The sequence below is a fragment of the Meles meles genome, chromosome 5 (genome assembly GCF_922984935.1).
Source record: "Meles meles chromosome 5, mMelMel3.1 paternal haplotype, whole genome shotgun sequence".
Taxonomy (NCBI): domain Eukaryota; kingdom Metazoa; phylum Chordata; class Mammalia; order Carnivora; family Mustelidae; genus Meles; species Meles meles.
This window is the reverse complement of record NC_060070.1, coordinates 80,927,342-80,939,313: the sequence shown is the minus strand read 5'-3', so window position 1 is coordinate 80,939,313 and position 11,972 is coordinate 80,927,342. Positions and strand designations below refer to the sequence as shown.

General features: G+C 34.9%; 1 protein-coding gene across 5 annotated transcripts in view; it reads right to left on the bottom strand.

Moving 5' to 3' along the window:
• Positions 1–1,453: 1,453 nt before the first annotated feature.
• Positions 1,454–11,972, bottom strand: part of TBC1D32 (TBC1 domain family member 32) — a 229,233-nt gene continuing 218,714 nt past the window's right edge. For all 5 annotated transcript variants that reach the window (XM_046005958.1, XM_046005963.1, XM_046005961.1 and 2 more), the window contains one exon: positions 1,454–3,332. In XM_046005958.1, the coding sequence (XP_045861914.1) occupies positions 3,213–3,332 (120 nt within the window). In that variant the 3' untranslated portion in view covers positions 1,454–3,212. The remainder of the gene's footprint in view (positions 3,333–11,972) is intronic.

The following is an 11,972-nucleotide window of genomic DNA, read 5'->3' as shown; positions in this document are numbered from 1 at the left end:
ATTTTCCTCAACTTGTTTAAGGCATCCACAGGTAACCTACAGCTAACATAATTGCTGATGTTGAGACACTTCCATTACAACAGAACTATCAATTTTTCTTTGCAGTATTTACTTATCTTTTGATAATCAGCTTTACTGAGGTGAAACTTAAAATATACTCATTTTAAGCACAAATTCAAAGTACTTTTAAAAATATAGTCATGTAGCCATAACTACAATTACGACATAGGTGTACCCCCCGCCTCTATGCAGTAAATCCCTTTTCTTCACACCCAACCCCAGCCTAGGCCCTGGAAATCAGTAACCTTCCGTCACATAGATATGCCTTTTTTAGAACATCACGTAAATGGAATCCTATGTATACTTTTGTGTGCATCAATAGGTGGTACTTTTTAATGCTGAGATGTATTCCCTTTTATGGAGTGAACTACATTTGTTTATCTATTCACCAGTTGGGTTGTTTCCAGTTTGGGACTATGATGAATAAAGCTGTATTATTCATGCATGCCTTTGTATGGAGATATCTTTCATTTCTTTAGGGGAAATGCCTACAAAGAATATTGCTGCTGAGTCACACAGCGAAGTGTGCATTTAACTTATTTGAAAAAGAAAAAACAAAACAAAACCCAAACTTCCAAAATGGCTGTTGCAGTTTTCATTCCTACGGTAATGAGTCTCATGACATTCACTCCAGCATTTTTTTCTTCAGCATGTTTTCCTTTCTTTACTGTATCATTTCCACTCACATATAAACATGCTTCCATTCTCCATCTTAAAAAGTCTTTTGACCCCACGCCTCCTCTAGCTACCACCCATATTCTCTTTCCCTGTTCAGCAATGCTCCTAGAAGGATCGATCTGCAGTCTTCCCTCTCAGCATCAATTAACCCTGCTCCAAACAAACTTCACTACTCCATCAAAACTGTTCTCATCAAAGCCACCAAATCCAGAGATAAATTCTTGTCATCTTTAAAACTACGTTTTCACAGTTTAAAATTATTCATCTCTCCATGAGGACTGTGGACTCTGAGTAGCAGTGCTGTTATTTTTCCTATCCTGAATATTAAAAATATTACATGTGCAACCCTCAAAACATGTCTGTTTCATGAACCAAAGAAATTTCTTTAACATCTTGAATTGGAAAATCAAACTAGAACATGCCATAATTTAATAATCATAGATTTAGTTAGAATTCTATTAAAGTTAGATTAATTTCCGAGATTTACTTTACCTTCACAGATTCCTTAGATGCCTATGCATTATGAGGAGGCATAACTACAGAGATGAAATTCTGAAAACAGGTATTCAAAGATTTATATATGAGTGCTTACATTTTCCCTTTTGTTTATACTGTTTTCACATTTGTTTATACTGTTATCATAAAATATAGTTTCTCATAATGAATCCTGTAAAATGTATGAAGTACCCATTCACAAAATAGAAATAAAGTCTGTCCTAAGGACTTATACTTTAAATAATTAAAAACAAAACTGAAAGTCAAGGCAGGGTTGTGTTTATTTCTATTCTAAATAGTATTCTTAGAATAATAGGTACAAAAATAATTTACAATGCTAGCTACATAAACGACCATATTTTACATTTTATTTCACCAAATTGCTAGGTCATTGTTCATAAAACATTTATTTAGCAAATGAACACAAACGCCTTCTGGCTTTAGCTGAATTCACTTTTCCAAAATGTAACTGTTATTATCTAGATCTTACTTCAGTTTCCAATCAAAATCACCAACGAATATTATAAAACTAAGATAGTTCCTTCTCCATCTATATTTCCAATTACCATGTAAGAGCTTTTAAAAAGGAAATAAAGCTGCAATTTCTTAGTATCAATAACAGTAACTCAGGAACAGAATGGGAAGAAATGAAACCATAAACATGTATTACAGCTTTCCAAAATTGTTTGAAAGTAGACAAAAGCTTGGTATTTTGAGTAACCTAGGACTCTCTTACTTAACTCCTATCAACCAGAGCTAAAGGGAGCAATATGTCAAATTAACTTGCTCGATTTTCTTTTCTCAACTTTTTCAATGCCCTTTACGAATACCATTAGTGAGCAGCTACTGTTAGCATTAACAGCATAAAACCCAATTTTGGAAAGTTGATGTTACAGTAGCCTATATCACACAGCTGAAAACTGTATGGTGCCAATTGTTTCATGATACTGAAAGGAAAAATGAGTTTGTGGATGAGCTATTTTTGGTTTTAGAGAAAAAAGGCTTCAAAATGGTTTTACTGGTTGATTTATATTTAAATATAAGTAATGCATACAAAATGACTACCACCCATAAGTTAAAAATATTTGTTAAAATTGCTAACTGAAAAATATTTTTGTGTATTATTTTTCATATATTAAATGTGACAGTTATAAGAAAACAGACTTTAGCAAACTGTATTAATCTCACTGGAGCAAAGCCTTCTATTTAAATAAAACATTGTGTTACTCATTTAAAATAATTTAGAAGTTATTCTCCTTAATGTTTTTAAGTTCAGTACAAATAAAATTTATCACTAAGAAAAATGCATAACAAATGAAAAGTCAAATGCTTATCAGTATGAAATAACCAATCTATCTTCTAAATGAACCATGTAGAGCCTACATTTCACATGAAAAATTAGAAGTTGATATAGGTATCAAAAACAATTCCTAGAAAAACAATGATGTCTGAGAACAATAGTTTTCTTAGCATTTGCTATGATAAATATCATTTATTTCCTCCACATGTAAAATTAGTAATTGTGGATTTTTCTATTTTCCTTTATAGGTGCAGACAAAACATGAAGAAAATAAATGTCTTCCTTGTTCGTATGGACTCTCTCTCTCGCTAGTCAAACAATTATTTATAATGTTGATGCTTCTTTCAAAACTCATTTGGAAAAAATATTTTAATCTTCTGGTAAAGAAAGAGATGTCAGTTGGGACTAGCTCTTAAACATAAAGAACTATAAGTAAATTAGATTTGATTCTAAAACAGCCTCACAAAACAACGAACTTAACAGAAATGAATTTACTTCATGTCACAAATTGAGCTAATTTCTAATTGAATATATATTATTATATTGAAAAAGTCCCAGTATTGATTCACAATATGTGTATTCACGAAGCATATGTTGTTTTAGACACAGAAGACTATCAAGTCCCCCTGTTTTCTTTACAAATAAATAAAACATGACATTAAACTGTGTGCTCCACCATCTATGTGCTCTGCACTCTAACATTCCGCATGTCTCTCAGCACTACTGTTCGGTAGTTTTGTTCCAAAATCTCCATGTATTCAAAGTAATCACTCACTCGAAAACCATGCAGTGCTTCTTCCTGTCAAAAAATACAAAGAGAAATTATTTCACTTGCGTAAAGAAACACAATTCTAAGTTGATGAATTTTAAATACTTGACTTTTTTTTCAGTTATAGATGTGGGCTTTATGTTGCTAGTAAATGTGTAATTGCTTTTTATGTAGTAGGCTAGTATGTATGTGATAGCAAGAAATCATGTACCTATGAAACAAGGTTGTCTGTCTGTAAAACCAAATATGTTTTACAGCTAACAAAAAATAAGACAAATTCTTACTTAATGAACTCTTCCTACTATTTTGGATAAAGTTTCAATTATAGAATGATTGTTCACATTTTTACTGAATAAAGACCTTAAAGCTTATCAAAGGATACTATAATGTTACAAGAAATATCTGTTCTACAGCTCTGAAGGTTCATAAAACCTTCAATAGTCTATAACTCATAATGTTGGTACTGTGCATGTCTATGCTAATTCTGAATTTAATGGTTAGTGTCCTAAATGAGGCACTCAAGAATAAATTAAAACAGTAGGAATACTCACTTAAAATCTTGGAGACTTTAAGGGAATTGTACAGCTATTTCTTTTAGCATTTCTAAATACTAGCTATGAAGTACCTACCCTCCAAAAATTCTAAAGAAAAGTCATACCTAATCCAATGTAGTATTATGGTCAGAGTTTTGGAGGTTATTTTAAAAATTGGATAATTCATGCCTTTCTAGAGATTACAGTTTAGAAATAAAAGTACTAACAAAAACCAAAAAGCAATTCAAAAAGAACAAAATATAATATATTATCCTACTAATATTGTGTTTGAGGTGATCATTTTATAGATGAGATACACAAATGTATAATGACTAGGATAACACTACACACAATTCTCAGTACAGATGAATGTTTGTAAAAGCCTTCCTCAAATGTTACTGCTCACTTACTTAAGTAATAGTTCTCAGCTTGCAAATGACTTGGGAGAACTTATACTTATTTTGCCATGTATCACCTGAAATATGGATAAACTGGAGGAATCGTTGGTACATCAAAAAAAATTATTACTGATCTACAAGTCTGATGTTATAGCTGAAAAAACTAAATGATGTTAAGTTGTATGTATAACATTATAACACTGGCTAGACCTAATTCCTCCCAACATAAAAATTTGAACTTTAGGCGCGTGGGTGGCTCAGTGGGTTGAGCTGCTGCCTTCGGGTCCAGTCATGATCTCAGGGTCCTGGGATTAATTCCCGACTCGGGCTCTCTGCTTGGCGGGGAGCCTGCTTCTCTCTCACTCTCTCTGCCTGCCTCTCTGCCTACTTGGGATCTCTCTCTGCCAAATAGATAAATAAAATCTTAAAAAAAAATTTGAACTTTACCCTTAATTTAAAAATAATTGTTATCTATTCTTTTATTTCTTCATTAACTCATTCATTCTTGATTATAAACTGAAGACACAAAGGTTAATTTGACAGGTCCTGTCCTAAAACATAAACAGCTGGGATATATATTGTGTCTCTGTTTTATATATAAGCAACTCAATCTAAGGGAAGATGTTCATCTTATGAATAACAGAAATACTGGGTCTTTGCAAATTTCTCTTATCAAAAAATATTCCACTTTGCTTTTGGGGAAAAACAGGATTGAAGTAAGACAATTATTACTGTTCAAGAATTCACTTTAAACAGTTACTGTTGTAGGTCATGGAACTATTTATGAATTTAACCATTCTTTTCATTCAAATTATGTGTGATTTGGCACTGATCAACTCCTCATTAAAACTTTAATGAAGAAGTTTGTATGTCAGTGGAGAGAAATTATAGTAATGTGTTATTCTAACCAGATAAAACCCACTGTCAGAAAAATTACTTTAGTGCATACACATGATTTTTAAAAGAATGCTTATTGTTCATTAACTGAATCACAATAGGAGATGACACCATTTGAATAATAGCTCTAATAATTCTTTTCTGGGCAAAAATATGCAAAATCTATTGAACATCTTTTAATTACTGTTCCACTTATGGAGAACCATTGTTATCACTTGTTTTATGTATATTTTTCCTTAAAATATTTTTTGAATTATGGCTTTAATTTTTGGACATTAATTTCAAAATAAAGAGAAAATACCCTGATAACTATTCTGAAGAGACACCCATAATGTAAACTGGTGCAGCCACTCTGGAAACAGTATGGAGTTTCCTCAAAAAGGTAAAAATAGAACTACCCTACAATCCAGCAACTGCACTACTAGGTATTTCCCCAAAGGACACAAAAATACTGATTTGAATGGATATACACATCCCAATGTTTACAGTAGCATTATCAACAATAGCCAAATAATGGAAAAAGCCCAAAGGTATATCAACTGATGAATGGATAAAGAAGACATGGTACGTGCATACACACACACACACACACACACGCACGTGCGTGCGCACATGCTGGCATATTACTCAGCCATCAAAAAGAATAAAATCTTGCCATTTACAGTGATGTAGATGGAGCTAGAGAGTATTATGCCAAACAAAATAAGATAGATACCATATGATTTCATTCATATGTGTAATTTTAGAAGTAAAACAGATGAACATAGGGGGAAAAAAGGGAGGCAAACCATAAAGTAGATGCTTAACTATAGAGAACAAACTGAATGTTGCTGGAGGGGAGGAGGATGGAGGATGGATTAAATGGGTGATGGGGATTATGGAGGGGCCTTTACTGGGTATTGTATCTTAGTAATGAATCACTGAATTCTACTCCTGAAACCAATATTATACAATACGTTATCTAACTGGAATTTAAATAAAAACTTGAAAAAAATGGCCATAGAAGCTATAAAGGTCATTATTTCATAAGAGAAAAACATTCATTTTTAAAAGAATGTTTTTAAATGATGCAGTTCATTATTTAAATTTTACAATTTATAACTGAATAAAATCTTCAGGATCTCTAATTCTACTTATCTTCAGAGTGGTATATTTTTCATTTTATCCTAAATGTTCTCTAATGACTTTAGTGGATAACTTTACTTTGTAATTATAGCCATTTGTACTGCCAGCTTATCATTCAATTTATAAAAGACAATTTCTTCAGAATACTGCTTTTTCATTTTGTTTATAGATCTCAGTGTATTGGCCTCTGTATAAAAATATGAATTCACTTATTTCTTTTTTTTTTTTTTTCAGTAATCTCTACCCCCAATGTGGGGCTTGATTTTATGACCCCAACATTAAGAGTTGCATGTTGTCCTGAGCTAGCCAGGCACACCTGAATTCCCTTATTCTTTAAGTAGGCAAACATATGTAATTATATAAAGTAATACTATCCCTTTTTATATAAACAATGGACATTTTTTAAAATATGTTACTTCTGAAGTGGTTTATATCTTGGTTAGAAGTTCATTTTGAGCATTCATTTTCTTTTTTGTATCTTAATAGCTTTTCAACCAGTGGTTGCCTCTCTTCATTAATTCTAGGCTTCAAATGTTGAATCATCAAAAAGCATTAAAAAATTACTATTCTAGGGTGTCTGGGTGGCTCAGTTTGTTAAGCATATGCCTTTGGCTCAGATCATGATCCCAGGGTCCTGGGTTTGAGTCCTGCATGAGGCTCCCTGATCAGTGGGGAGTCTGCTTCTTCCTTTCCCTCTGCCTCTCCCTCTGCTTGTGCTCTCTTTCACTTGCTTGATCTCTCAAATAAAATCTTTTAAAAAATGGTGAGCTTGGTGGGTATTATGGAGGGCACATATTGCATGGAGCACTGGGTGTGATGCATAAACAATGAATTTTGGAACACCAAAAAAAATAAAATTAAAAAAATAACAAAATAAAAAATAAAAATTACTATTCTAAACCACAATATTTCATGTGCACTCAATATTACATGATGTGGCATATACACAGCTTGCCTCTCTCCTTTGTATACAGAGCCCAATTTCAAATATGTATCCACTGATTTTTCTTTTACTATTGAGAACATTTAACTAGAAGGTCCACTGAATTTAGGGTTTTTCACAGGTAACCAGACTAGTTAGCGAGAGTCAACCTGATATACTAGAAGGAGTACAAGATTTGGATTCATACCAAAAAGGGTCCAAACTCCCCTGTACTAGTTACTAGATATATGAACCTGAGGAAGTTTACTGACACTCTAAGCCTCAATTTCTCATGTGCAAATGCAGACAATAATGGCATAAAGTTGTACTGTCTAGACTCCTTTTCATGGACTATAAAACCTTACATGATCTGGCCCCAACTCCTTTCTTACTGTTCTATCTCACCTTGTTCTTCCACAGTGGTCATCTCAACACTTTCTAAGTGGGCCAACCTCATTCTTACCTCTAAGATTCTGCATTTGCCTTTCTTTCTATTTAGAAGAATTTTGCCCAGAAGTCCTTGCATAGCTTTTTCCTTTGCTTCATTCAGATCTCTGCTTACTCTCTCAGAGTAGCCTTTGCTGAACTCTATACAGCATCTCTGATTTAGTATGACTGTCTTAAGATGTTTGATTTCCTTATGATAAGATCTACCAATACCTGAAGCATTATGCATTTTTTTAAAGATTTTATTTATTTATTTGACAGACAGAGATCTCAAGTAGGTGGAGAGGCAGGCAGAGAAAGAGAGGAGGAAGCAGGCTTTCCACTGAGCAGAGAGCCCGATGCAGGGCTCGATCCCAGGACCCTGGGATCATGACCTGAGCAGAAGACAGAGGCTTTAACCCACTGAGCCACCCAGGCACCCCTGAAGCATTATGTATTTATTCAAATACTTGTCTACCACTAGAATGAAAGGTCACTGTGGGTAGGGACACGGCCCGTCTTATAATACAGCTGTGCCTGGGACACAGCTGTTGTACAATAGTTGAGTAAGTCAATGAGTGAATTAATAATGCCCCCAAATCCCTTTGCCCAGTGCCTGGCATTCAATAAGCACTCAAGGTGTTAATGGCTTCATAGTAAGAACATCTTTATTTACTGATGGTCTCTAAAATGGCTAAGTTAGATTTTCTTGATCATGCTACAAATCTATAATGTTCAACATCAAAGATTACTGACTCATCTGTTTTTCAGCCCCTTGCCAAAAACATAAGGGAACATTTCACTTTGTCTCAGGAACATGCCCCTTACAGAAATCAAACTATACCTATGCTTTCAAATATTACTTGTATCAGTTAGTTTCCAAAAATAATTTCTAGCAAAATGTTTTTATTTTTTTTCTAAGTATTTTATTTATTTATTTGACAGAGAGAAAGAGAGATCACAAGTAGGCAGAGAGGTAGACAGAGAGAGAGGGGGGAGCAGGCTCCCTGCTGAGCAGAGAGACTGATGCAGAACTCGATCCCAGGACCCTGAGATCATGACCTGAGCCAAAGGCAGAGGCTTAACCCAGTGAGCCAAACATGTTAGAGCCATTGAGCCTCTAAAAGAAAAAAAATTTTTAGAGCTACTGCAAGTCTTGTAAATCTGGAATATGAATCAAAGATAATGCATTTTGGGGTGACAAATATATACAAAGTACAAAAAGACTGGGTGTGCTAACATTACATGCCTTAGTTTTATGACTTCAGGATTAAGCTTAAGCATTTTTGCTATATTATTTCCCAAATTTAATTATTAATGCATTTGAAAGATGATTTCAAAAAAAGACGTAATAGTTCTTTATAAAGTCTGAAGAAAAGTCACTCTGAATGGGTTAAATAGGAAAAATGAGTTGACACTTTTTTTTTTAAAGAGTTTATTCAGTTATTTGACAGACGGAGATCACAAGTAGGCAGAGAGGCAGACAGAGAGAGAGAGGGGGAAGCAGGCTCCCCACCGAGCAGAGAGCCCGAGGCGGGGCTCAATGCAGGGCGCGATCCCAGGACCCTGGGATCATGACCTGAGCCGAAGGCAGAGGCTTTAACCCACTGAGCCACCCAGGTGCCCCATGAGTTGACACTTATTAATAATCACCTGGAAACATATAAAAGTTTAGGACAAAAGGTGTAGAACTTAATATACCAAGGTAACTTCAAGGATTTACATGGATATCAAATCTCACTCACATAAGCATCATCAAATTATATAGTAAGAGTCTCATGAAAGAAGGACTTTTGTGAAATTGGCTCTGCTCTTTACCTTTGCTAGAGATGACTTTTTGTATAGGACCTTCTTTCTTGGTCAAAGTGGTAGAAAAACAACCAATCTGTAAGTAATGGTTTTTCTAGTATGTTTCTCCTGGTGTGCTTGGTATAATCAGAAATCCCAGAGCTCAACAGCCCCAAAACTATTAAATCCCTAGTGTTGGCATTCTGGATTCAAGTTTCAAAGGTAACATTTTTACATAGTCAAAGGTTTCAAGCTATTTGAGATTTTATACTAAAACCTGGCAACACAAGACTGTCATGAAAATTGTTTGGGTAGGTCTGGGGAGGAGTCCAGATATGTCAGTTTTAATAAGCACACTAAGGATCCTCAGGATTAGGGAAGTTTATAGAGTGTGCGTAGCTCTGGACAGAGTATGAGGTTCGTAAGTATTTAGGAAAGAGTATGTGATTCTTAAAAGATTTTAACTCATATAACCTCACACTGATCAGAATGGCTAGAATTAACAACTCAGGAAACAACAGATGTTGGCAAGGATGCAAAGAGGGAACCCTTTCACACCACTGGTGGGAATGCAAACTTGTACAGCTACCCTGGAAAATTGTACGGAGCTTCCTCAAAGAGGTAAAAATAGAACTATCCCATGAACCAGCAATTACACTACTAGGTATTTATACAAAGAACACAAACATAATGATTCAGAAGGCCACATGCACCCCAATGTTTATAACAGCAATGTCCACAACAGCCAAAATATGGAGAGACTAGATGGCCATCAACAGTTGAATGGATAGAGAAGATGTAGTATATATATACACACACACACATACATACATACAATGTAATATTACTCAGCCATCAAAAAAAAAAAGAAATCTTGCCATGTCCAATGACATGGATGGAACTAGAGGGTATTATGCTAATCGAAGTAAGTCAGTCAGAGAAAGATAAATACTGTATGATTTCATTCATATGTAGAATTTAAGAAACAAAACAGATGAACATAGGGGAAAGGAAGAAAAAATAAAATGAAAACAGAGAGGGAGGCAAACCATAAGAGACTCTTAATCATAGGAAACAAACTGAAGACAGCAGGAGGGGAGGGGGGTGGAGGGATGGGGTAATTGGGTGATGGTTAATAAGGAGGGCACCTGATGTAATAAATACTGGGTGTTATATGCAACTGATGAATCACTAAATTTAGCCCTATAAGTAATAATCCAGTATATGTTAACTAAATTGAATTTAAATACAAAATTTAAAATAATAAATAATAAATTAAGTTAGCTGAGGGATACATGGGCATTATGTGATGACCAGGGAGATGATCTAATCCTGGCGGGGTAAGAGAGGGAATAGGCCTTGACCAGATACAATGTAAGAGAATGATCCTGACCTAGATCTGAAGTGTATGTCAGGCATTACTATGATTTCCTAAAGTATCTACAGGGCTAGAGAAGAAAAAAATGGAAGCAAAGTATATGGTCTAGTTATGGACTCAGAAAAAAGGCCTACATCCTTTGCTGTGCTTGTATACAATCTTTTTCTTCAGTTAATAACAAGAGAAGGATGGGACAGGGATGTAGATATTCAAATAACTGCTTTTTTTTTTTTTTAATGCACTTGCTATGTGCCAGACAGTGTTCTCGAAGTTATTTTACAAAAAGGTATCATTTAATTCCTCAACAATTCCATGTAATAGGTAGTATTTCACACCTAATTATACAGATGAGAAAACTGAGGCACAGAGAGGTTAAGCAAGGTGTCCAAGCTTACAGAGTGACAGAGCCAGAATTTGAATGCAGGCAAACCCAGTGATACAAGAACAGTGAAAAACACTTATTTACAAACCACAGTAAAAATAAACTAAACGTGTTTTATCTATTCCCTCAGATGATGAATTATTTTTTGTACCATGTATACTTTTGTCTTTTAAAAGCTTAGCAATTCATGTGCTATTTCTCAGACTGATCTCCATTCCTTACCCTGTCAACATGCTCTGGTAACAGCTGCAGGAACAACAACAAAATTCCTCTTGACAATTTACTGATTGGATTGAAATTAATTTGATTTTTTCATAATTATAAATTGATTTTGCCATAACATGCAGGATTTAGTTGAAGCATTTTAATTAAGTATCTTGAGCATTCACAGCCTGATTTTCACTGGAAGGCAATCTTTTCCTGGCCTGGCATTTCAGTGACGTTTTTCCCAAGTTGAAGTCAATTGAATTCACAAACTAAAACCAAGATCACTGCCAACCTATTATCATGCTAGAGAGAAATGCAATATAGCCAGTTGGCTAAAACAGTGGGTCTTCTAAAGTGCTATTAAACTCTTTCTAAACTGGCTTGCTTGCATGAGTGAGTAAGTGTGAGTGAGTGAGTGAGAGTGGGAAAGAGAGAGAGAGAGACAGAGAGACAGAGACACTCCACTTAAAAAAAAGTCGGGGGGGTGGGAGCACTTGGGTGGCTCAGTGGGTTACACCTCTGCCTTCGGCTCAGGTCATGATCCCAGGGTCCTGGGATCGAGCCCCACATTGGGTTCCTACTCAGTGGAGAGCCTGCTTCTCCTTATCCCTTTG